General features: G+C 39.5%; 1 protein-coding gene across 9 annotated transcripts in view; it reads left to right on the plus strand.

Moving 5' to 3' along the window:
* EXOC1 (exocyst complex component 1) overlaps positions 1-9,154 on the plus strand; it is a 44,685-nt gene extending 35,531 nt beyond the window's left edge. For 6 of the 9 annotated variants that reach the window (XM_045185944.2, XM_045185938.2, XM_045185960.2 and 3 more), the window contains 4 exons: positions 1,672-1,855; positions 3,388-3,587; positions 6,678-6,872; positions 8,483-9,145. In XM_045185944.2, coding sequence (XP_045041879.1) covers positions 1,672-1,855; positions 3,388-3,587; positions 6,678-6,872; positions 8,483-8,635 — 732 coding nt within the window. In that variant the 3' untranslated portion in view covers positions 8,636-9,145. Of the gene's footprint in view, positions 1-1,671; positions 1,856-3,387; positions 3,588-6,677; positions 6,873-8,482 lie in introns of all 9 variants that reach the window. The other 3 variants (XM_024579983.3, XM_024579992.3, XM_045185970.2) reach the window with 2 other exon arrangements.
* The last annotated feature ends 18,750 nt before the right edge of the window (positions 9,155-27,904 follow it).

Below are 27,904 nucleotides of genomic sequence, written 5' to 3' on the forward strand. Positions count from 1 at the left end.
AGCTGGACTCTGCAGTCCAGTGCATGTCTTCACTGTGTTTAATTTGCTTTTCCGGAGTCCTCACACTATACTGACAGGGATGTGCACTGTCAAGTCTTTAACAGTGGTATGACTTGGTTCAATTGCCATGGACAGAGAATCAACAAGCAATACAGCGATACGTGGGTAGCATCAAAGTTGTAGCCTAGACACTGAGTAACTTCAGTGTCATTCTAATGATGGTGTATGATTGGGCAATCAGCTGGAAGTTATGCGTATCTTTAGCTTGACAGAAGTGGTATTTTTGTGAGATTTAGTTCATTAATGGCCCTTTTCTTAAATGAATGCACTGTTTCTCTCCTACCAGTTACAAAGCCAGAGAAGACAGCTGTTTAGAACATTGCCTATTAATGTTCAAGTGTATTTGATCTATAATTATATTCTGTGCCTTTAAATGACACACACAACAAAAATCATGTAGCTTAATAATGACAGAGAGTAGCATCACAAGTTAGTACTTAATATGTACCAGTCACCGTTCTAATACTTTTTACACATTATCTCATCTAATCCTCACAACCTCCTCCCTCCCACATAATGTAATTGTCCCAAGAGGTTATGTTTGTTAACTTTCGCAAGGTCAACAGTTCAAAAGTGATGGACTTGTTATTCATGCCCCACGGTCTACTTTCAGTACCTGGAATCATATACTGCATTCTCTACTGCATCTGTTTTTATTCTTCACACTTATTTATATTGATGAAGTGCCGTAGTAGTAAAGACAATATGAACAGTTGATAGTAATCAGGATTTTCTTATACTAATGCCCATAGCCTAAATAATTATATTTCTAATCCACATGTCTATGGTTTTTAAGTTATACCATCAAAATCTCAACACAATGAAATTTTAGGTAGAAGTTGAAAATGGTCCAACAGTATTTGGCAGTGTGATTCTCCCTGTGAATAGTTCCTAGATCCCCTGAGAAGTACCCAGAACCATAATTGAATCCATGGATCTTTATGAATCCAGATGTCTACATTCTGTCTATATGAAACATCCCTTTTGTACTTGGTCACTATCATCCATAGCACTTTTTTGAACTAATTTAGAATAAGTAACAATTACATATATGGGAAACTAACCATATAATCTAAATCCGTAGTAGAAATGCCTGTTGTCCCTGTTTTCACACCCCCAAAGTACAGAACTTGTCTATCGAAAGACAAGTTTTGGGCTGATGAGAGTGAGAATGACTGTGGTTCTCAGACTTGGCCACACGGGCACCACCCAGAAGAAACCAGGAGATCCTGTGTGTGCTCTGGTATCAGCTGTGTCCCAAAGTGGGCGACGGCCTATACTTACCTTTCATAAATGGTAGAAAACGGTTATTGGTTGTTTTTCCTTAGAACAAAGAACTTGAGGTTCATAGGCCTTGATTACATCTTGCTTTAAATAATTTGGACTTTTTTCCTTGACTTTATTTTCTTAAATAAAATACATGTACTTTTTAATCTATAGAAATAGTTTTATTAGTTATCCCTATTTAAATGTTAATCTTTAATTAGAAAGCATCCAAATTGTTCTAGGTACTAAATTATATCCTTCCTCTATGATGTATACATTTGGTTATAATTACATGTTTCTAAGTTGCTTGGCTATTTCTCTCCATTGCTTTCTGCCTAACTTTAGAGCAACCAAATAAGACAAATGGAAGAAGTGAAGATCTCAAAGAAGAGTAAAGTAGGAATTCTTCCATTTGTTGCTGAATTTGAGGAATTTGCTGGACTTGCAGAGTCAATCTTTAAAAACGCTGAGCGTCGTGGAGATCTAGATAAAGCATATACTAAACTCATCAGAGGAGTATTTGTTAACGGTAAGCTTTTGTTATGTTCTGAAGAATTTGGGGTTGGTTTTTATTATTTCTGGTAACTTAGAAGATGCAGGATGGATATGTCCATCATTTTTCATATTCTATAGTCTTTTTAAAGTTTTCTGAAATTAAAGATTTCTTAAGATTGAAAAACATCAGTATGTAAAATCTATTCATATTTGTCAGGAACCACAGATTTCGTAGTTCACATGGCCTTATCACTATGCACAATTGAACTTTTAAAAAAATGACCTGCCGGATTACATTTGCGTCTTAGTTAGATGGTAGATAGTCACAGTGATGTCTGTGTGAGCTGAAGTAAATCAGTTCACTTCGGGAGGCCTCAGTTTTCACGTCTGTCACGTGAAGTAGGTTAATGCTAAGCTTCTATAGTTCACTGCCTTCCTGTGTCAGATCCCACAATTTAGTTACAGAGAAACAGCATGGACATGTCCTTTAATTTGGAATAAATGATCTGATTGCACATATTCAGGAATTTTAAATGCTAAAACAATTGACAGGGAGTAGGATTATCTCATCGATTACAGGTAACATAAGTTACATGATTCAATGTATGGTTGATATTTCTTTTAAAATTCAAAGTAGCTTTGTTTTGTCTGATTTTTAAAGTAGCATATGTTCATTACACAGCCCCCAAAATTAGAAGACAGATTTTAAAAATCAGATAATTTATAATTATTATTTAGTAAATAGGCATTTTGTATCCAGTTTCTTGCATATATTTTTATATACTTGTCCAATAATTCCCATAGGGTAAATTACTGGAAGTGTAATTACTGGATGAAAAGGTTTGTAAGTATCTCAAGGCTCTTACCAAACTGCCGCCAGAGAGGCTACACCAGTTTAGTGCTGGTTTGAGCAGCTGGCGGGAGTTTCTGTCACATCTGCACTAGTGAGGAAGATTACTGGGACAGTATTATCAGTTGTTTTAATCTTCGTCAGATTAACAGCTACAGATTTATTTTGCTTATGGTATTTTTTACCATGCCAGGGCTTTCAAATTTTATGTCAAATTTACCCACCTCTCCCATCATGACTTATAGGTTTGAGGGGCCATCTTAGAAAGGAAATACTGTCACAAAATTATTTTTTAATTAGCTTTGTTTTTTCTTAGTTCTTATGATTTTATATTTACTTTTTACATTTTTATTTATTTGCTTTTTACATTTTAAGTACTTCAGCAATTTAGAATTTGGCTGACAGATGTGAAATAGTAATCAAATGTATTCAAAAGGACCAGCTGATTGTCCCAGCATGTTCTGAATAATTCATCATTTCCCCACAGATTAGAAAAGCCACCTCTATTATATACTAATACCTATAGGACTGTTTTAGAATGATTTTTTTAATTAGTTTTAGGTGGCTCTGAAGATCCTTCAATGCAATATATTTTATTCAGTCCAGAAACGCACCTTTTTCTTAAAATTACAAATGAAAACACCATGTTAATATTTTTATAGCTAAATATGGTCATATTCATATCAGGATGGGTTTTTCTTTCTATTTTTATTTAGTGGAGAAGGTTGCAAATGAAAGCCAGAAGACCCCCAGGGATGTAGTTATGATGGAAAACTTTCACCATATTTTTGCAACACTTTCTCGTTTGAAAATCTCATGTCTAGAAGCTGAGAAAAAAGAAGCCAAACAAAAATACACAGATCACCTTCAGTCTTATGTCATTTACTCTTTAGGACAACCTCTTGAAAAACTAAATGTAAGTGTATTTTCACTTAGTATATTTTTCCTGGTTTTGAACACATACACGTTTATATATGAAAAGCACGACAGACACTTGCTCTTGTGTGGATGCGGGAGGCTAAGGAAGGAGGGACTCAGTTACTGAAGCTGCCAAGACACTGCTAGATGTTCATACTGTTTGCATTGTTTCTTGTAATTCTTACAGACAGTGATGTGGGGTAAGGTAGTTTATCCATATTTTAAAATGAAGAAACTGAAAGTAAATTTGCTTGAAGTTACAACTGGCAAGTAGCAAAGTGGGAGGATGAACCCTAGATGTAAGAATTTTTCACTTACCAGACGTTGCCATTTCTTGCTTTATAAATGGTTAATCTTTATCGCTAGTTCAGATGAAGATTTTGAAACTTCATCAAGGTAAAAGAAAATCCAAAAAGTGTTTTCTGTGTTACCTTTTCCTTTTCCTTCCTTTCCTGACTGGAATCATTCTCCAGAGCAAGTTCAATCATTAAAATTAAGAAATGATGACTTTAGAAAACTTTGCAACATAGGACAGCAGGCCCTCCACCAACATTGTTTCTTTCAGTGTTGTTTCTTTATAATGTTGATGAGGTGCCAGGAACTGAATTCTCGTTTCTATTGATTAGCCTATGGTAAAATTAGCTTTGTTATGCATGGTTTCACTTAGTTGATGCATTGTTTCATTTAGTCATAGAACTTACCAACACCATTAAGACCTATGTATAAGCTGAAATGGACCCTTCTAACTTTGTTCACAGTGTGATTAGTCATCTCCTATATATTTTTAACTTGAAATTAGAGGCAAATAAAATCTGCATCTGTTATCAACAATTCAAAGAAATATTTAAGAGACATTTAACCAAATGCAAAGTCAATACCTTATAAAAGTTAAGCACAAATATTCCTTTAGGGGAAAAGGTCTGTCTCAGACTTACAGTTATGTGATACGTAACTGTAACATCAGAACCATTCCCTTAGAAATCACATTTAAAGAAGAAGCATTGCTAGATCCTAACATTATTATGGAAGCTCTAGCCAATGCAGTAAGATATGAAATAAATAAAAGATAAAGAAAAGAAAGTCAAGCCCTGGCTAGTATGGCTTAGTGGATTGAGTGCTGGCCTGTGAACCTAAGAGTCGCCAGTTCAATTCCCAGTCAGGGCACATGCCTGGGTTGAGGGCCAGGTCCCCAGTAGGAGGTGCATGACAGGCAACCACACATTGATGTTTCTCTCCTTCTCTTTCTCCCTGCCTTCCCCTCTGTCTAAAAATAAATAAATAAAATCTTTAAACCAAAGGCAAGACAGTCAAGATTATAATTACCTGTACATAATGTGCTGAAATGACTGGTCTCTGGTAAAGTGGTAGGATTCAAATTAAGTATATTGAAAAACAACTTATTTTTTTATGTCATAATAACCAATTAAAAGTTTATATAAAAACAAAATTTTAAATTTTAAAAGCTCCAGGAATAGACTTGCCAAAAAATTATCATCAAAAAATCACTTAATGAAGAATAAACAATAATTGCTAAGAAAATTTTAGAGCAAAGTAATGAGAGTGGATTTGGCCTGTCAGCATTAAATCATAAAATAATGCTCAAATAGAGGCATGCTGATCAATAAAATTACATATTTAGAAAAAAGGAAATATAAATTACATATTTAAAAAAGCAAAGTCAACCTGAAATGCATAACAATACAATAGTCAGTATATTTAATATAGAAGATCTTTTTAAAATAAGAAATATACTAAGACCCTAATAAATAAATGGGCAAGCATTCTGAATATAACTACTAAACATAGGAAAGCAAGGTAACAAGGAATTGTGAAGTAAAACAACAAATAAACATTTTTCACTCATCAAAATGGAAACAATTTTTTTTAATTTATTTTTTATTGTTATTCAATTACAGTTGTATGCCTTTTCTCCCCATCCCTCCCCCCACCCCAGCTGAACCCACCTCCCTCCCCCACCCCCACCATCCCCCCCGATTTTGTCCATGTGTCTTTTATAATAGTTCCTGCAATCCCCTCTTCCCACTGTCCCCACCCCACTCCCCCCTGGCCACTGCTAGACTGTTCCCCCCCTCAATGTCTCTGGTTATATTTTGTTTGCTTTTTTCTTTTGTTGATTATGTTCCAGTTAAAGGTGAGATCATATGGTATTTGTCCCTCACCGCCTGGCTTATTTCACTTAGCATAATGCTCTCCAGTTTCATCCATGCTGTTGCAAAGGGTATAAGCTCCTTCTTTCTCTCTGCTGCGTAGAATTCCATTGTGTAAATGTACCATAGTTTTTGGATCCGCTCGTTTGCTGATGGGCACTTCGGTTGCTTCCAGCACTTGGCTATTGTAAATTGTGCTGCTATGAACATTGGGGTGCACAGGTTCTTTTGGATTGGTGGGAAACAATTTCTTTTAATTGTGCTAATACTCATGGTATTATGGTAAGATAGCAGTTTCATATACTGTTGACAGAAATATAAATCGATTCAACTTTTCTTAGAAGCAGTGTGTGTAAATGAAGAATCTTCAGAACACTTTTACAAGTAGACTCTTCAGCTGAGGAATTAGAGTCCTAGAAATTGATGCTCAAAAGTAATCAGTAATGTGGGTAAATACTTATGTACAAAAGATATTTATGACAATTGTATTTATGATAGATTGTTGTAAATCTGAGTTGATATTGCTAACTCTGAAAAAAAAAGTAAAAATTATTAAATATGCAATACTGGAGGAATGAATAAATAAATTTTAGTTCAGTCATTGGATGGAATACAATACAGCCATTAAAATTTATATTTAGGGGAAAATATAAAATATTAAATGGAAAATTTAACATGCAAAATTATAATCTCTTTTATATACCCACACATCAGAAGATTAGAAGGAAATCTAAAATGTTAACAGTGGTTATCTCTGAGTGGTGACATAATAGGTGATTGTTATTTTATCACGTATACTTGTACACATTGCCTGTTTTTTACATAGTGAATATATACTACTTATTTTATAATCAGATTTTTTTAAATTTAAGTGAAAATACAAGCAGTTCTTAGCCATTATTTCTTTCATTTCCTTGAAGCATTTCTTTGAAGGCGTTGAAGCTCGTGTAGCACAAGGCATAAGAGAGGAGGAAGTAAGCTATCAACTTGCATTTAACAAACAAGAACTTCGTAAAGTTATTAAAGAGTATCCTGGAAAGGAAGTGAAGAAAGGTCTAGATAACCTCTACAAGAAGGTTGACAAACATTTATGTGAAGAGGAGAACCTACTTCAGGTGTGCTTGTTAGTTCTTTTAACCATCATGGATTGCACATCCTTATATACATTGCTTCCCTCCAAAACATCCCTCTAGAAATGCTATAGATTTTCTAATTTCAGGAAGAAAGTTCCATAAAGTATAGACCAGATTACTGAATTCTGAGGAAAAAAGGAATAATATTTATATAAGTTTATATGTCTTTTCCTGTTTATTTTATATTTATGTTTTATTATTTTGAGCCACTAAGTTGTTTTTCTTTTTGTTTGGGGGTGGACTTTTTTGTGGGTTTGGGGGGATTTTTTTTATACTTTGGAGGAGTAAATGGAATATAATACAGAACAGTGGAGTAACTCTGAACTTGGGGGTTGGACTTAGAAATGAGTTCATAATCTGTCCAGAGTAAGCTACATGACTTTGGGCAAGTTAGTTAACCTCTCTGAGCCTCAATTTCCTTATTTGAAAAGTGGAAGTCATTGTAGTAGACATTACTATTATAGTAGACATTACTACAATGAGTGCTCACCGTGCCAGACACTTTTCTAAGGACTTTACATACATTCACTCATCTAACCCTCACAAGAAACTTGTGAGGAAGGTATTATTATTATCCCGGTTTACCGATGAAGAACTTGAGGCACGGAGTGATGGTGTAGCATACTCAAGGTCACATATCTTATAAGTAGAAGGAGCTAGGATGCATATTTTTAACTATTACACTTTGCTTAATTCTTAGAATGAGGGGGGGACCCAAAACCCCCCAGAATTTATTTATAAGAAATTGTATGTGTATTCTTCATGTTTAAACTTCAGTCCTCTTCAAAGTACTCTCCATTTGATGCAGTACACCTATCAAGATGTTTTTCCCACTGCTCAAAACAGTTTTTGAACTTGTCAATTTTGATGCCTTTTTTTGTGTGTGAAATAACTTACTTTTTTAAAGATTTTATTTTTAGAGAGAGGGAGAGAAACATCAATGTGCAATAGAAACATCAATTGGTTGCCTCTTGCATGCCCCCAAACCAGGGACCTGGCCTGCAACCCAGGCATGTACCCTGACTGGGAATCAAATCAGTGACCTTTCCGTTCTCAGGCCAGCACTCAATCCACTGAGCCACACAAGCTAGAGCCAATTCTGATGCCTTTTAGAGCTTCTGCTGTTTTTTGTTTTACATCATCCACATTGGCAAAACATTTCCCTTTGAGGAATTTTTTCATTCAGGGAAACAAAAATCGTCTCTCAGGGCAAGATAGGGTGAATTGGGGGAAGCCTGGGGGTCATGCCATTTTTGGTCAAAAAATGCTCAATACTGAGTGCGGTGTGGGCAGGTGTTCTTGTAAATCACCCATCATGAAATGGGCAAATGCGTTGAAAGAGTCTTAAGAAAAAAATTCACTGAAGCTGAACACAGCCTCTCACAACAACGCCAGCTGGTACACTGATACAGATGAGTTCCTAGAACAGTCACCTAGCAGGGGATGCCTATACTACAACGGGCCTGCCCTCCAGAAGATAATTCTAGGGTTTTTTTGGGTCCATACCTCATATGTCTTGACATTTTTGCATATTTGATTATATATTATTTCCATTTATAGTTTAATGACTTTTATTTTCATTTTTAAAATAGGTAGTGTGGCACTCCATGCAAGATGAATTTATACGCCAGTACAAGCACTTTGAAGGTTTGATAGCTCGCTGTTACCCTGGATCTGGTGTTACCATGGAATTCACTATTCAGGACATCCTAGATTATTGCTCCAGCATTGCACAGTCCCACTGAACCTTACAAAAGGAGAAGGGATCCATGAAGAAAACACGGAGTATACTAGACACTATAAAAAATATCAGCAACTGTTTTGAGATCCCAGACTTGAACTTTTATGCAGTATTAAATGTCAGATAAATGATAATACCATGCTACAAATATTCAACAAAGTACCAACTTATATAATAGTTTTATTTGGTCAATAGGTTGTGTACTAACATAAAACATTTATCTTACAAATGCCTTTAGCATTTTTCTATGACTGAACAGGAAATTTTCCTTTATTGCCTAGCTTCTCGTATTTGTGAGCGGTTATTCTGTGATTAATGCATCAGGAGTTTTTCAGCTTCCACTAATTTACTGTTGCTTACGAATCACATAACTACTAAATGTTGTACAGACTTTTTCCCTCTGTCTAATGTGTGTATGGATAAGGGATCTTGTAATGATCGGTTGTAAATGTGGATTTTGAGGATCATGTGACTATGTAGCGATGATTCTGAAATAAAGAAATTTTCAAAAAAGTTGAAAATTAGATCTGTTACATGTTTAAGAGATCAGTACACAAAAAACTTCTTACAAAATCAATACACAAAAATACATGTCCATTTATTATAAAACACTTAAAAGTATAATAAGAAGTCCTGGCCAGTGGTTCAGTTGGTTGGAGCACCATCCCATACACCAAAAGGTTGCGGGTTTGATTTCTACTCAGGGCACATACCTAGGTTGCAGGTTCAGTCCTTGGTTGGAGCATGTACAGGAGGCAACCGGTTGATTTTTCTCTCTCAAAAATCAGTAAACATATCCTCAAGTAGGAATTCTTAAAAAAGTATAATAAGAAAAATAAAATAATTTATAATAGCATAAAATATTTAGTATTTAGGGCTAAATCTAACTTGCTATAGATTAAATTGTATCTCTCCCTGAGATTCATACATGGAAGTCCCCCCACGTGACTGTATTAGCAATAGGGCCTTTAAGGAGGTGATTAAGGTTAAATGAGGTTGTTAGGGTAACGCTCTGATCCAATAGAATTGATGCCTTTAGGAGAAGAGACACCAGAGCCCTCTTTCTGATGTTTGAAGAGATGGTAAGAAGGCAGCCATCTGCAAGCCAGGAAGAGAGTTCTTAGCAGAACCCAGGATGCTGGCACCTAATCTCAAAATTTCAGTCTCAAAAACTGAGAAAATTTTTGGTTTTGAAGCCACCTAGTCTATGGTATTTTGTTATGGAAGCCTGAGCTGACTAATACAAGATACATAAGACCTTTTTGGGAACATTGTAAAACTAATGAAAGATATTAAGGAAGGCTGAAGTAAGTGGAGGACTATTTCATGTTTCTGGATAAGAACAGAGAACATAGTAGATATAGTGGTTATTTCCAAATTTAAAGATTCAGTGCAGATTTCCAGTTTCCAGCCCAGCAAGTAAGAAGCTTGGAAGTCAGTTCTCCATCCTAACAAATAAAAATATGAATAAACTGCACTGGCTGGTGTGGCTCAGTGGATTGCATGCCAGCCTGTGAACCAAAAGGTTGCTGATTCAATTCCCAGTCAGGACATATGTTTGGGTTGTGGGCCACATCCCCAGTAGGGGGCATGCAAGCGGCAACCACACACTGATGTTTCTCTCCCTCTCTGACTCCCTTCCCCTCTGTCTAAAGCTAAATAAATAAGATCTTTTAAAAAACGTTGCCTCTCTTTTAAATAAAATCTGAATAAACTGAAAAATCAACTTCTTAGATCTGCAAGAGAAGTGAAGTCACAAGGCAAACCACTGCCACAGCTGGACAGACTGGCAGGAGAATACAGAGAAACAATTTAATGGAGCTGAAACACCCACAGGAACCGGTGCTGAGGTGGGGAAAGCTGAGAAACTGTAATTGACTAATTGCTGGAGGCTGTGTGTGGATAAGTCTGAGAAATAAAAAATCCAGGGGGACCCAGTCATTGGGAGCCCCCCACACAGTTTGAGTTTTACCTCCTGTAGTTCTACCAGGTGTCACAGTATCAAGAGGAACAGCTGTGCTCTGGCAGGGGAGGGGAAAGGAACCCTTTTGAAATGTGCCAGAGCATTCTGGTTTGAACAAGTTCTGTCCTCAGGAGAAACTATTTAACCAGAGCCTAACTGACCTGGGAGAAGGGATATACCCAGCTCCAGCTGGCGGAGGACTTCTACATGGAAGATGGGAAAATTCAGCCCCCTCTAGCTATCCTTTCCCATCCAAGGGGGGAAGGGGACTGAAAACCACTGCTGATGTTCACAGTCCGGAGGTACAGCATCACTGAAAGACAGACCTATTTATAGGACTATAGAATACCTACCCTCTCCCAACAACTTCAGCAATGCATTACTACAGGTCAGTTTACAGCACTGCATTTTACCCAGCATCATGTCTATCCAGAAAAAATTGCAAGACATACTAAAGGGGAAAAAAAAACAGTTTGAAGAGACAGAGCAAGCATTAGAACAAGACCCAGATATGGCAAGGATGTTGGAATTATCAGACCATGAATTTACAATAACAATGATTAATATTCTAAGCACCGTAATGGATAGAGAGCATGTAAGAACAGATTGGCAATGTTAGCAGAGAGATGGAGATTACAAAGCACCAGAAGAAAATGCTAAAGTATCAAAACACTAACAAATAAAGAACGCCTTTGATGGGCTTATTAGTACACCAGTCATGGCTGAGGGCAAAAGCTCTGAAGTACAGCGTATATCAACAGAAACCTCCCAAAGCAAAAAGCAAACAGGACAAACACCAAAAAACCCCAGAATATCCAAGGACTGTGGGACAACTACAAAAGGTGTAACATGCATGTAATGAGAATATGGGAGAAGGACAGAAGAAACATTCAAGACAATAATGATGGAGAATTTTGCCACGTTAATGTCTGGCACCAAACCACAGATCCAGGAAGCCTAGAGAACAGCAAACAGAAGAAGTGCCTGAAAAACTACATCCATGCATATCATTTTCAAGCTATAGAAAATCAAAGAAAAAATCCTGAAGAAGCCAGAATTTAAAAAGCCCTTAACTTGTAGAGGAACAAAGATAAGAATACACCTGACTTCTCCTCAGAAACTACGCAAAGTGAGAAGAGAGTGGAGTGAATTATTTATAGTATTAAGACAACAGCCAACCTAGAATTCCGTACCCTGTGAAATTATCCTTCAGAAGTGAATGAGAGATATTTTCTCAGAAAAACGAAAACCAAGAGAATTTGTTGTCAGTAGACCTGCCTTGCAAGAAATGTTAAGAGAACTGCTTTAGGGAGAAGGAAAATGATACAGGTCAGGAACTCAGAGCTACATAAAGAAAGGAAGAGTACTGAAGAAGGAGTAAGTGAAGGTAAAATAAAAACTCTATTCTTACTTGATCTAGCAGATTCTGTTTCCTCAATAACAGCAACAATGTATTCAGTTATTTATGCATAAACATGTATTCACATATGCTCACGTAGAAGTGAAATGAATAGCAGCAGTGATAACAAGAGATGAGAGGGAAGAGGTTAGGATTATTTTGGTTTTTTTATAAGCATGCTTACTATTCATGAAGCAGTATAGAGTAGTTTGAAAGACTTGGATTAGTTGTAAATGTATATTGCAAACTCTAGGGCAACCACTTTAAAAAATTTTTAAAGAAGTATAATTGATATGCTAAAAAAGGAGAGAAAATGGAATCAAAATTAGTTAAATCCATGAAAGACAAAAAGAATGGAAGTCAACTATAGGGACAAAAAACAAGGGCAACAAATAGAATACAGTAATCAATATTGTAGTATTGGTTATTCAAGTACATCAAAAATTAATTTTAACTATACATTATAGTGTAGGTAAATGCCAGGAAAGTAATGTCAGATGAAAAAAATCAGTAGAAGAGTAAATACAATGGGAGCATATTAATATAAAAGTTCAAAAACCTTCAAAATTAAACAATATGTTGTTTAGAGTTACAAATATGCAAAAAAGAAAGCAAGGGAATGATGGCAAAATTCCGGAAGGGTGATTGGGGGCCGGAAGGGCAGGGTTGGTACCTGGCAGGGACACACAGGGTTTTAAAGGCATGTGAGTGATGTTTCTAAACCGGGCAGTGGGCACATGGACTTCACCGAACCATGGTACTTTAATCCCTTACACATACCCTATAAATCTTATTTTATATCAGTTCAATATTTAATTTAAAAGCTTTAAATTATATTTCTGTGTGTATATCTTTATTGCTATATAATAAAACCTGAACGTTTAAGATGACAATCTGGGGCCAAAGGAAGCCAGTGGCTGGACCAGGGTCCAAACCAAGTATGAACAGAGCTGATGTCCCACACAGCACCAAAGTCCCTCTCCAAGCGCCGGCCTTTCCCTCTTCTCGCAGCAGAAATGATGCAGATATGAATGTATGTCACATCTAAGGGCCAAACACTGTCTAATATCTGCACTCACATAGGTGGTGTGGCTCTTACTTAAAAGGTAAAATGACTGTCACCAGCTATAGTTTTCTAGACCTTAAAGATCTATGCCAGTGTTTGTTAGAAGGGATAGGCAAACAGGAACATAAAAGACTTGAACTACTGAAGATAATTCAGAGAATAACTGTAGATGAAAAGTACTACGACAGTAAAAAAAATGGCTATGCCAGTAAAGTTAAATATGTAGTATCAGAGTGATGTCAAAGAAGATTGCAAATTCTCGTAACTGTCCCCTTTGGGACCCTCTACATCTGTGCTTCTCAAACTTTATTAGTGTACATTTGAAACAAGCGGGGATTTTGTTGAAGTGCAGATTCTGATTCAACAGGTTTCGGTGTGGTCCAAGATGCTGCATTTCTAACAGGATCCCAACTAATAGCAGTGCTGCTATCTGCCTGTATCCCACAGTTTGAAACGCACAGCTTTACAATGTAGAGTTCCATCACTGCTACCCCAAACAAGTCAGGATGATTTATTCTTCAATCCCTTAGGACAGGGCTGACATCAGTGCTTGTGGTTTAAAGAGTTCTCAGGGTGTCAAACTTGGTGGCACTGTCATATAATGCTCACTTACCCAAACTCCTAAATACGTATTGTACTAAGTGCATTTAGGAGTGATTCATATTTTCAAAAGAGGATTGCGGAGTGGTCACAAGGCAGTGGGGAAGATGAGAAGCAGGAGAGAAATATTTTTAAAAGGTGGGGAAAGCAGCTGCTAAGAAGCAATGGGGAATATAGCAAGACAAAGTGACACCAATCTGTGAGCAATATGAGCAAATTGCTTGCCCGGCAGTCTTGAGAAAGCAGCTTCTCTGAGATCAGCATCTCAATAAATTTAAATTGTCTATGCAAGGCGGTGGGTCTTTCTAGAAGTTAAATATTTTGTCTAGTTGGCCAGAGGAGAGGATAGTAAAGAAGAAATTGAGAAATTGAAGGAATGTGCTTTAATATGGATTTTATACTTGTCTCCTTTTAAATTTTTAAAAATTCTCATTCTGGATGTAAAGCTCTTTTTAAAAGTATAGTTGATGTACAATATCATATTAGTTTCAGGTGTATAGCTTAGTGAGATTTCATATTCACACACCTTACAAAGTGATCACCACAAAAAGTCCTCTATCCATCTGTCACCATGCCAAGTCGTTTTAATATTATTGACTGTATCCCCCATGCTGTACTTTATATTCCCATCACTTACTTGTAAATCACTTAGTTGTAAATTTGTACCTTTTAATCTCCTTCACCTTTTTTTACTCATATTCCCACCGCCCAACCCTCTGGCAAGCATCAGTGTTTCTGCATTTATGAGCCTGTTTTGTTTGTTCACTTGTTTAGATTTTTAGATTCCACACACATGAAATGATATGGTATTTGCCTTTTTCTGACTTATTTCACTTAACATAATACTTTCTAGGTCTATCCATGTTGTCACAAATGGCAAGATTTCATTCTTTTTCATGGCTGAGTAATATTCCAGGGTGTGTGTATGTGTCTACTTCTTCTTTATCCACTCATCTATTGAGGATCACCTAGGTTGCTTTCATAGTGTGGCTATTGAGTGCAGATAACAATGCAATGAACACAAGGGCGCCTCTTTTTGAATCAGTGGTTGTTCAGATAAGTGCCTAGAAGTAGAACTGCTGGGTACTTCTTTATATCTTGTCATAGCCTTTGTTTTAAAGTCTCTTTTGTCTGATATAAGTATCCCTATCCCAGAGCCTTTTTTTCCGTTTCCATTTTCACGAAACATCTTGTCCACGTTTTTACTTTCCGTCTGTCTGTCTTTCAGTCTGGAGTCTTACACAGGCAGCGTGCGCAAGGGTCTTGTGTTTGATCCATTCAGTCAGCCCATTTTTTCTTTAATGGAGCACTTAGTCAACTTACATTTAAAGTAATTGCTGATGGGTAATGTACTTATCGCCATTTTAATTGTTTGCATACTAAGTTTATAAGTGGTTGGTCTACTATCTTTACTATATGTTTGCTTTTAATAGTGAGTTGTTTTTTTCTTTCATATATTTTCTTATTTCCAGTTTTGGTCTTTCTTTTCCACTTAAAGAATTCCCTTTAACATTTCTTGTTTAGTGATGACAAACTCCTTCACTCTGGGGAAATTTAGATCTCTCCTTCAATTCTGAATGATAACCTTACTGGGTAGAGTATACTTGGCTGTAGGTTTCTCTCCCTTCATCACGTTGAATATACCATGCCACTCCTTTCTGGCCTGCAAAGTTTCTGTTGAAAAGGCAGAAGACAGTCTGACTTTTGTACGTAACTAGTTGTCTTTCACTTGCTGCATTTAAGATTCTTTATATTTAACTTTTAACAATTTAATTAAGATATGTTTTGATGTGGGTCTCTGGGTTCATCTTGTTTGGGACTCTGCGCTTCCTGGTCTTGGTTGTCTGTTCCCTTCACCAGGTTAGGGAAGTTTTCAGCCATTATTTCTTCAAATAGGTTTTCTATCCCCTTCTCTCTCTGGGATCCCTCTGATTTGAATATTTGTACACTTGATGCTGTCCCAAAGGTCCCTCATGCTATCCTCATTCTTTTTCTTTTTCCTGTTTGATCTTCCGTTGGGTGATTTCCACTATCCTGCCTTCCTGATTACTGACCCACTTTTCTGTGCCATCTGATCTATGTTGATTCCCTCCAGTGCATTTATCATTTCAGTTGTTATAGTCTTCAGTTCCAATAGGTCCTTTTAAAATATTTATTTATTTATATATTTTTAATCCTCATCCAAGAACATATGCTGATTTTAGAGGGGAAGGGGGAGAGAGAGCAAGAGAGGGAGAAGAGAGATAAACATCGATTTGAGATAGAAACATTGATTGGTTGCCTCCCATACACACCCTGACTGGGGATCGAACCTGTAACTTAGGTATGTGCCCTGACCAGGGATCAAACTCAAACCTGTTGGTGCATGGGCCATGCTCCAACCAACTGAGCCACCCAGCCCGGGGAAGTCCTTTTTTAAAAATTTTTATCTCTTTAAGTTCTCACTGAGTTTATCCACTTGTCTACAGGTCTGATGAGCATCTTTATGACTACTACTTTGAACCCTTTTTCTAGGAGACAACTTACTTCAGTTTCATTTAGTTCTTTTTCTGGGTTTTGTCCTATTTTTTTCTTTGAAACACATTCTTTCCTCTTCTGTTTGTTTCTGTGTATTTGGTAAGTCAGCTAAATCTCCTGGTCTTGAAAAAGTGGCCTTATTTAGAAGGTGTCCTGTGGAGGCCAGTGGTGGAACCCCCCTTTGTCACCAGAGCCAGGTGCTCCGGAGGTGCTCCCTGGGTGGACTAGTGTGGTCTCCAGTTATGGAGGGCTACAACTTCTATGGGCACATTGGCAGGCGAGGCTGGTCCCTAGTCTGCTGACTGTGAGGCGTGCCCACAACTGCTGCAGGCTCACTGGTGTGCAAGGCAACACTTTGGTGTGGCTGGCTGTGAGGCCCAACCATGCTGTTGTAGACACTGCTGTGTTCTGGTGCCAATTGAGGCCACACACTTGGTGTGGCAGGTCAGGAGCTGCTTTGGAGGGGTGCTAGCCTGGCTGGGTCCTCAGGGAAATGCCAGGGTGGGGTGAGCAGTATTAGCAAGGTTAATGGAGAGTGTCAGAAATGGCACCTGCCAGTGTCAGACCAGCTAGATTAAAGAACGGGCGGGGAGGGGACGGGGAATAGTGCCCCCCAGCCCCTCTGACTTGAGAGAAGGTTCCAACAGATCCCTGTCCCTCCAGCACACACCCTAAAATAGTCAATATATCACCTTCACATATGATCTACATGTTGTTCAAACTGCTGCGTCTGGGCCAGGACTCAGAAAGAGCACAACCTGGGTTTCCAATAGCCCTTTGGCTCTCTCAGACATCAGCCCCACTGGTTTTCAAAGCCAAATGCCATGGAGGCTCTTCTTCCTGGTGCAGGTTCCCTAGGGTAGGGCTTAGATCCCTGGTTCTTTGGGGACGGCCTCTGTGGTTTTGATAGCCCTCCCACTTTTGAATCACCACATGGGGTTTGGGGGGTAGGGTAAGTCCTGATGAGACTTAGTCTCTACCCCTCCTACCCATTTCAATGTGGCTCTTTCTTTATACTGTAGTTGTAGAAAATCTGTTCCGCTAGTCTTCAAGCCGTTCTCAGAGACAGCTGTTCTGTATGGAGTTGTAGTTTTGGTGTCAATGACAGCAGGCGAGCTCAGGATCTTCCTACTCCGCCATCTTGAACTGTAGCCAGGACACTTGCTCTTGAGTGCCAATTTAGCTTGTCCATGAAAAGTCATTCCTTGTGGTTGGTACACTACCCCTGCAGCAAACATGTTTCCAAATAGGATCTCCAAGTTACTGCCCCCCCATTTAATTTTAAACAGCCTTTCCTGATCTCCTGTAATTTATAGTACACTGCCCTGTACTTCTCTCAGAAGAGCCTGTTCTTGTTCTTCATGGCACTTACCATAACTTGAAATATATTTATTTGTCTTTTTACTTCCTAGGTATCTTGTCTCCCCCATTTAGACTGCAAGCTTTATGACTAGGATAAAGACCATTCTGTTCACCACTGTGTAACAGCACATTGTACTTAATAAATGTTGACCTTAAAAAGTGAACAGGTAAAACCTGAATTGTTGATTCATGGAAGGAGGAAACTATCACTCATATTTCTTTACTATCCCTTCAATGTCCAGAGCAGACCGTACTCCTGAACATAAGTTCCATTGGGGCAGAGGCTCTCCCTGCTTTGTTCACGGCTTGAGCCCAGTACCTAATCTGCTGCCTTGCTTTAAGTGATCAGTAACTGGACATTAAAGACTAATACTCCCAGGTGCTGAATGCAGGAATTGTTATAAGGAATTAACCCAGAGGCTAAAGAAAAACTGTGCTCTGCTGCCAGTTTGTACAGTATACACATATAGTAATAGCAGTCTTGCACATTTAAGTAGTATAAGTTCAACAAATGCTTGATGAATTAAATTCACAGAACAATGTCTTCTGTAGAACTCAGATATGCTCTCTTTGGGAGGAGGGTTCTCTAAGCCTACTTCTGTAAGTTCCTCTGGTCGACACTGTGGGATGTGGGGTCTGCCTACTCTTCCTTGCTAACAGCTCACTTTTGTAGAATAGTAACATGTTCAGACTAATCTGAAAAATCAATATTGGCATAAACCGTTGCAATTCAACCTGCTATATATTCAAATCACTGGGGAAATGTTTAAATCCCTCTAACATATAGAGGTTACTGTGATTCATAGTAACATACAGAGGTTTTATATTTAACTTTCATTGTACAGTGGATTAAATTTATGCTGAAAAAAATTTTGCCCAAACTTTTACACTAATTTCCTGGGTAACTTTAAGCAAGTGATTTAACAATTCTGGAGTCTTGAGAAGCACAATCACTGATCAAGGGTTTTGTAGATGATTTAAATAAAATATACAGGGAGACTGAAGAAATTTGGAAGAAATTTTGTATTGTTTCATTAGAGTTTAATGTGTCATGCATCTCTATATTTTTAAAAAGAGCTTTTTATCTTTAGATGGTTTTTCTGGTCCAGTAGCTCTAATTAGCTCACCCCCTTGGCCTTGCCAAGCTGTAACTAAGCCAATATTGATGCTCTGCAATACTCTGAGCTCAGTATTGACCAGTCAATATTATAGCACTTAGAAAGAGAACTTTCTAAAAGAATTTCTAAGTAATGGAATACAACATTTAATCCAAAATACCACATGCTCTCATAAGAAAGTTTGTAGGTTCTAAAATTTAATAGGAGAAGAAAAATTCTTGAACTGGTTTATATTAAAATTTACTATTATCACAATGAGATACCACTTCACACTGGTCAGAATGGCCATCATAAACAAATCAACAAACAATTAATGTTGGAGAGGTTGTGGATAAAATGGAACGCTAGTGCACTGTTGGTGGGAATGCAGAATGGTGCAGCCACTGTGGAAAACAGTATGGAATTTCCACAAAAAACTAAAAATGGAACTGCCTTTTGACCTGGCAATTCCACTGCTGGGATTATACCCTAAGAATTCTGAAACACCAATTCAAAAGAATTTACTTATACACCCCAATGTTCACAGCATCACAATTTACAATAGCCAAATGCTAGATGCAACCTCAGTGCCTATTAGTAAATGAGTGAATAAAAAAACTGGTACATTTACACAATGGAATTCTACGCAACAGAAAAAAAGACTCTTACCTTTCGTGAAAGCATGGATGGAACCGGGGAGCATTATGCTAAGTGAAATAAGCCAACCAGTGAAAGACAAATACCATATGATCTCACCTATTAAGTGGAACCTAATCAGTAAAACAAGCAAGCACAACTGTAATTGAATAACAATAAAAAAATAAAATTAAAAAAAAAGCAAGCAAAATATAACCAGAGACATCGAAATAAAGAACAAACTGACAGTGACCAGAGGGGAAAGGGGAAGAGATAAGGGGGGAAAGAAGAGAAAGGGTCGCCAAGAAACATGTATAAAGTACCCATGGACAAAGACAAAGGCAGGGTAGGGTTGAGGGTGGGAGGTGGGGATGGGTGGGGTTGGGGGGCATGGCAAGGGGAAAATGGAGATAACTCTACTTGAACAACTAAAAAAATAAAAATAAACAAAAATTTAAAGGGAAAATTTAAAAGTAATACAAGAAATAATTTAAAAAATAAAATTAAATAAAATTTACTATTATAACTTTACTTGAAATTTGCAAAACAAGTTTAACTATAGTTACAAGCATACTACTTATAAACTATGCTCATAAAATTCATCTCCATATTTACTTATTGAAGTGGTATAATCTGCTGTAAGATTAATCAAACCACAAAATTTGCATGGTTAACAGAAAGAGTAGGGATATTTAATGAGGATAATAGATAGAGTACTTTGACTTTTGCTGATGAAGCCCAAAGTGACGTGCTTCTCCCTAGGACACCATCCTAAGAATTGTGATGTCTGTGTTTATTGTCAGGGTCCCTTGTCTGTGAATAATTTCCTGCTTCTTGATCATTTCTTTGGACCATGGTTTCTTTTTACTACATTGTTCCTCATCAGGGGCTATAAAATTTATCAGTTCTCCAGAAATGAACTGAACTATTGCTCATCCTAGATCCCAGTAGACTCACTCTGGACCGTGGTGAGCATCCATCACAGTCCCCGTGCTCCACAAGTACCAGGCAGACGACTACCGGTGGACCCATCAGACTCTCTGCCTCCGCCAGAAACCTGCATCTTGATCTGGGTGACACTGGGTAGAATAAAGACACTTGGGAGTTAAATTATTCTGATGGTCATACCAAGAGCCACTGTCCATAAACGTATTCTATACAGATCTCCAAACTCATACAGCTGGTGGTGATGCTGGCTGTTGGCTGGGAGCTTCACCACCTCTCCGTAGAGACCCTGCAGGTAATCTCGCTATGAAGACTAGTTTGGACTCTGTCACAGCATGGTGTCTAGGTTCCATGGGAACGTGCTGAGTGAGAAAAACGGGAAAACTATTTTTGTTATGATCTACTTATAAGTCACATAGCTCCACTCCCGCCGTACGCTATTTGTCAGAGAAGTGGCAGGCCTCATGCCTAGACTCACGCTGAGGAACCATTGACCCCACCTCTCAACGGCAGAGTTCCAGTCACTCTGAAACTAAGAAGAGCATGGGGGGCATTATATATTTCTGTAGCTATCTTTAGAAATCCTATCTGCCATACCTTTCAGTGGCTCCTCGTTGCTTTTAGAAAAAGTCAATCTCCTTATCACAGCCCACAGGGCTCTACGCAGCCTGGATATCACCACCTACCTCTCTGAACTCATCTGCTACCTCTCACCTTCATTTGCTGTCACCCATGCCTTTTTTCTGTTCCATGGACCCATTAAACTAAGTTCATTTCTTTTCCCTGAAATACTCTGACCCCGATCTCTGAAAGTCTGCTTTGCTGTCGTTCAAATCTTAGCTCACACGCCGCTCCTCAGAGAAGCCTTTCCTGACCACCCAACTGAGAGCCGCTCTCCTCCTCCCTCATTGCTTTTCAGGTTACCCCATCGCATTCCTTCACATCGCCCTCATAATCTCCTGGCCAGTTACTCACTTGTTTATCTTTACTCATTTGTTTCCCATCTCCCACACCCCGCCGCTAGACGGTGAGCTCTTTGAAAGCAGGGAGCTTGCCTCCGATTCACCTCTCTATCTCCAGAGCCTAGGAAAATGAGTCCTCTTAATTTAATCTTGGTTCTATTTTACTCAGATGTAATCCTACCAAGAAAACTGAAAATTAAGTAACATCTTAACAAGTTTATGTAACAGTGAATTTTTTCTTAAAGCTATTTCATTTGCTCTATGTTAGTTGAGTATTCATTATTTAATCATTTATTCATCCATCAAATATTTATTGATGGCCTATGGGACTACGGAGACCAGTTCAAAAAGCTCACAGTATAATGGGAAAGATGAATAAGTAAAGAGATCCAACCGAAATGCTTACAGTCATTAACTTTTAGGGAAAAGAGTAGAATCGGGGCCAGGAAAATATCAGAGGTTAAATGGGGACTTTCACTCAGTAATCTTGATAATTCCATATTGTTTAAATTTCTCTATAAGTATATACTCATTGAAAGATTTGAAATATAGTAAAATGTAAATGTTAATAAAGTTAATATCTTATAAATTAACATAATTTTTCTCTTTTGCTTTTCCTAGCACATGATTTTTTTCTGTTTGGCCCAAGACACCAACTAGTCTCAGAGGGGGAATAAGAGATTTGATATGAAAAGAGAGCATTGATTGTTTACGGGGTGCCAGGCACTGTTCTAAGCAATTGAGTTGTAATGCAAGAGAGACAGAATTAATATGCAGCTTCTGACCCTCAAAATAGGATTGCACAGCCAACCAATAGTTTCAGAAACCAGGCTATTGAATTGGGGGGGGATTTTCTGAATTCTTTCATTCACTTTCATCCTCCGTCCATTAGAACGAAGCTTGGACGAGAGTTCTCTGCTGGGGTGGAGAAGACACTCCACAGAGGGGTCTAACTATGCTACAGTATAAAAAGGTGTGTTACTGAGTGTCCTGTGTACCAGGTGAGCGGGGGAGCCACCACGGCAGAAGAGGGTTCTTCTCCCTGACCCCCTATCTGAGACTCTGAGAAGAGGCCTCGTTGCAGGCTGCCTCATATCAATCCTAGTGGGGCCAGCATGCCCAGGTGGAGGAAGGTCAGGAGGTTTAACTTTAGAGTCACCTCCATCTACCACATGGGGCCCTTGTGACTGAGAATATCTTGAAAATATTGCCGGAGATCTACTGTGCCGGTGAGGTGGGTAAGGAACTGCAAGATGGGCCAGGATGAAATGAGAGTCACAGAGGGAGTCAAATGAGTATGTAATAGTGGGAGGAGCCAAGGGGAGGGCAGGGGAGGAGAGAGAGGGACAGAGGGAAAGAGAGGAAGTTCCTGTGTCACACCAGACACAAGCTTCAGCTGCAATGCCAGCAACAGCAAGAGCAACCAGGTGGACAAGGGTAGAAGAGGTTCCCAAGGACCACAGTCTTCCCTTTGGCCACACGGTCAGGCAACCCCGCACCTCCCCACAGGCATACATGCGGTTAACATCTTGGAGCTGAAAGGGTAAGAAATCTGACAAACGAGGCTTTTGTTTTCCTAGACAGAGTAACATCACCTAAAAGGACTGTTTAAATTATTGGATCAGAGCCCTGGCTGGTGTGGCTCAGTGGACTGAGCGCTGGCCTGTGACCCAAAGGGTCATTGGTTCGATTCCTGGTCAGGACCCATGCCTGGGTTGCAGGCCAGGTCCCCAGTATGGGATGCAAGAGGCAACCACATGTTGATGTTTCTCTCCCTCTCTTTCTCCCTCCCTTCCTCTCTCTCTCTAAAAATAAAATTAATTAATGTAAAAAATAAATAAATTACTGGATCAGATTAAGTTTGAATAAGGAAGGATTTAAACATTAATTATTTTTCTTCCTTACCAGTAGGTGAGGACTGAGGAAGAAGGCTGGAGGAGTTAGCAAAAGGACTACAATTTCTCCATACTTCTGAGGTGTGGTGTGAGTTACAGTCACGATCGTGCTAAATAAATTTAAAAATCAATTAGAATACAGGGTATTAAATGATGGGAAAGAAGCTTAGGGTGCTATGGGAGCTCTACGCAGCAAAAGTAAGTGCTGTGTTGGATCAGACCCACAGAGAATCCAGCCCAGGATTTGGTCTTCCCAGTGAAACCAGGGCACATCTGCAGAGGGGTGGAGTGAGGGAGCATCGTCGATTTTGACTTTGCATTTTGTCAACTGGAAAATTAAGAGTATTCATTGAAATATCACCAGTTTCCCATAATATCCCATTACATATTTGGCATCCACTGGTTTCTCCAACTCTGCTTGAACATTTCTATACACCTGCACCATCTCCTGGAGGTTTGAAGTCTCCGCAGAGGACATTTCTGAAAGTTCTGGTTGTTATCATCCAACACTGGTGAGTTAGGAAGAGTGAAGTGAAGCAGGTTCTATTTGTCTATCAGAATCTCTCTCTTTGGGTGGTTTTCCCTGCTTTAAGGCAGGGGAGAAAGGCCCAAGTGTATTTATGTTCAAGGATTAGATAGTGAGTATAGTTTGCTCAGAATAGCTCAAAATATACATTTTTCCCCTCACATCCATTTCTTCTCCTTGCCCTGGATGATAATTCAGGCATAACCCATGACCTTTTTGGTCTCTGAAATAGAGTAAGTCTTTGGTCAGTAATTAAAATGTCTAGTTCACTGTCATAACCAAAACTTTAAATGTGGCTAAATGGTCAGCGCTCCCACCCTTCCCTAGGTTGGGCCTGCTGCATGCAGAGAGAAAAGGGAAGCTGTCACTGCTCTCCTTTTTTCTAGTTCCCAACTTCCATTCCTCCTCTACCCAGATTGCAAAGGGAGGGAGAGGAGGGAAAGGGGCAGGAGAGTTCTTACTCAACAGTATCTCAGTGAACGAGCTTCTGCTCTCCTGCCCTGCTAGATGGTTAAACCTGACTCTCTTTTGTTGTGGGAGCTTTGGGAATGCCCCTCCCTTCTCTGAGGATCTATCACTAGCAGCTCACCTGACAAGAGTAAATGTATTTCTCTTTCCAGGGATCTCACACCACTTCCTCCACCCCTGCAACCAGCACTACCTCCTGCTTCTCTCTGGAAGACTCCTTGTCCTCCCTGGAGGCCTTCTTAGCTAGGATCCTTTTCTGCTAGGTTTTAGTGGCAGACCACAGAAACCCCTCTAGATAGCTTAAACAAGAGACTGAGCTAGGCTGTAGGAGGCCTACAAAACTGTTTGGAAGGGCTAGAAGAACAGGCCCTAGGCAAAGCATCTAGAAATAGCTCCCACTCCCAGGGTCACAGCTCCTCTGTTGTCAGAGCTTCCACCCATGTGCAGGAAGCTCCTGATGCTACTACCTCTGCCACTACCCACTCCAGCCAAAAGGATGCCTCATATCTTGCTGCTCTCCTTCCTTCATCCAGCTCCTAATGCAAGTCTCATATGAGTGCCCGTGAGGCAGAACTTCAGCTTAAGGGAGCCCGTGAAACACATGGATTCAGCTTAGCTCTCCAGCCTCACACAGGAAGACACACCAGGAGCCTGCAGTGAGAGCGAAGGGACCCGACCCACAGGATCTGGTACGGGAACCATGATCTTCTCTCACATGAGGCTCACAGCTGGTTGTGGAAAAGATACCACCAACTCTGAGAGGGCATGAACTCAGGGTTTTCTTCTTCACTCAAAGGATACATATTAAGTGGTCTCTTTAAACAACCCCTCTCAATTTGAGATGAAGGGAGATGCTCTCCAGAAATTCCTGAATCAACTTTAAAATTTACACTTTCAGAACCCTAGTTTGGTCTGGAAATAAATCATGACTGACTCAAGCCTTCTTGGCCAGTGACTGCTCTAGAGGTGAGCACAGAACCCAGCTGTGGCCCCTGCAGGGAACTCTACTAAGGGATTCTGGGAACATTTTTATCCCTGAGGGAAAAGAAGCTTATGAAGCAAAACCTTGCTTTTTTTCTTGTCATGAAATTCCTGTCCCCTGCCCTCACTTCTCGTTTTGGGTACTGCTGAAGACAGACCTGTTTCTTAGACTTGTGACAGCCATTCTGTGACCACAGATCGAAAGGTCCTCGGATAAAAGCCTCCCACTGGGGAGAGAGTGTGGAAGGATGAAAAGGGGTCAGAGCAGGTCCTTGGTGGTACCATTGACCTGCAAACCAAACTAGGACCTGCTACTGCCAGCTATTTTGTCAAGGGAGACCACAAAATGCTTTTATTACTTAACCGATTGTTACTCAGGCATTCTGATCCTTGCAGGCAAATGCATGCTGACAGATACTCAGGCTGAGTCCCTAGAACCTGATGAACCAAACAAAAAGAGACAGGAAACTGAGAGACTGTGCCTACGGAAGAGGTGCAGATCAAGCCCAAGCCCAGTGAGTATTTTCCTGTTTCTAAGTTAGGACTCTCTGCAAGTTTTATCAGAACCTGGAACCTGGGTTAAAGAACAAGCCTGGGAAGTTAAATGATGACTGTGGCTGGATAGTGAGAGAACTCTGGAGACATTTACCTCCCTGGAGTGTGTTTACATTTCAAAGTGGGGGTACAGCCTGGAACCCAGGTGACATTCCAGGAACAGCTGGCTTCTCTTTTCTTTCTCCTCCAGACAAATTTACTTTCCAAAAGATAGGAACTCAGACCTTTCCCTTCTCTTCCCTGGGACAAGGAGTATGCGCTGGGCAGCAAAGGTTTCTCTCCCTTTAGCAGGCAGGGAAGGGAGGCTCTGTATGAGCTGTCCTCTCACACAGAAACTCTCAGATTCTTAACTTGCAGGAACCAGGGGCTACGGCAGGGGAAACTTCCTCCCTGCAGTCCAGAACCCAGGACATGCAGGGTGCCATCTGGCTCTCCTCATGTCACCCTGGGGTGTTGGGCAAGGGAACCGATAGTTATTGACGTAAGTAATAACTTTGATCTCTGCTCCAGACGCCTCCTATTTGCATTTGGGATGGTGTTCATAAAAACAGATATTAAAAACATAGCAAAGAAAGAGGCTTTTGTTTGTTTCTTCACTGGAGAATATGTGACTCAGTTGCTAAAATGCCTAATGTGAGACTACACTATGTTGATATACATTGGATGTGCTGTGCAGATATAGCTAAGGAAATAAATATAGCCCAGTGCTTACCCCTAATCTGATGCAATCACTTCTGGATATCAATTTCAAAAAGAAGGCTGAGAAACTAGAATGTTTCTACTCCAGAGGAGGAAGCCAGGTAAGTGATGAGCTTGGAGTCCATGTCGCGTGGGCAAAGGTGAAGGGTCTGGGGCATCACCACATATGTGAGGGAAAAGATTCACATTCTTTTGATTGCTCGGAACAAATTGCTCACACAGAGGGGCAGATTTTAGCTCTACCCATTTAAAAATTATTTTCCTAATATATTCTATTATTTGTTATTCACCTCACTCTCAATTTACAGGAGCTCTTTGCATGTTTGGGCTACCATAATAGTTGTAAATGCTTTTCCTTTAGTCAAAAGTTTATCTCTTTTGACCACAGAACTTTCGACATGTAGGAGTTTTTAAAAATATATATATTACTGTTTATCAATCATTTAATTCATTCAGAGTTCCTACTCTTCTCTCTACTCTTACTGACTGCAAAAGGTGATTAAAAGGTATAATTCCTTGCACTACCATTAGGAAATGAAAATTTCTGATGTCTTTGTAGACACACAAAATAAACTGCTACGTTATCAAGATGCCTTAGCATTGTGCTTTTAAAGGGGATCCTTTCTTGAGAATTATTTTCCATTGTCTCTGCTGTTAAATAATAGCTTCGCATAACATCTCATCACTTACGCAGCCTGAGTGCCTTTCGTAGCCAAGTCACTACGGAAGCCCCACCGCAAGGCTCCAGACAGACTGGAACTAGCATAACCACCCTCCTTATCTGCCCGTAATAATCAGGTTGCCAGCCAAACCAAGCTCCTGTGGCAACAGAGAGGTTGAGTCCCTGGTGCTTAAATAAAACGACCTGAATTAGCCGGCAATAATAATGACATTTTAGCCCTATCTCTGGGCTACTCACCAAAGGCAGGCAACTTTGCCATACTAACTAGTCTTGGTGTGAGAAGGCCTCCTTCATTCAGTTCAGTTCACTTCAATTCAACTTGTTTCAATTCGCATTGTTTTTGATCTTTTATTAAACTCCAGCCACTCTGCTTGGGTTATGGGTATAGAGAAGAACACATTAATCTTCTATGTACTGTAAAAAGCTCACAATCTAAAGACAGAAACAGGCCCTGGCCTGTGTGGCTCAGTTGGAGTTTCGATCCGTAGGCCAAAAGGCCACGGGTTTGATTCCTGATCAGGGCACATGCCCAGGTTGTGGGTTTGGTCCATAGTCGGGGAGTGCACAAGAAGACAACCAACCAATGTTTCCCTCTCTCGCATCAATGTTTCTCTTTCTTTTTCTCTCTCTCTCCGTCCCCTCCCCCCCAACTAAAAGCAATGAAAAAATGTCCTCGGATGAGGATAAAAATAAATAAATAAAGACAGAAACAGGATAATCAGTGAATACAATCGAGTTAACACCCGGACACAGAATACAGAGAAGAAACCTGGAAGATAGTCTCCATGTCTCTCAAGTTTCTCTTACACATTACCTGCTATACCCAGGTGTTTCCTGGTGAGTTATTTTTACTCAAACACTGCTGACATCCAATGAGAGGGTTTCCCCCATTCCCGACACCGAACACATGGTGTCTTTTA

This window comes from Desmodus rotundus, chromosome 4, assembly GCF_022682495.2.
Source record: "Desmodus rotundus isolate HL8 chromosome 4, HLdesRot8A.1, whole genome shotgun sequence".
Lineage (NCBI taxonomy): Eukaryota > Metazoa > Chordata > Mammalia > Chiroptera > Phyllostomidae > Desmodus > Desmodus rotundus.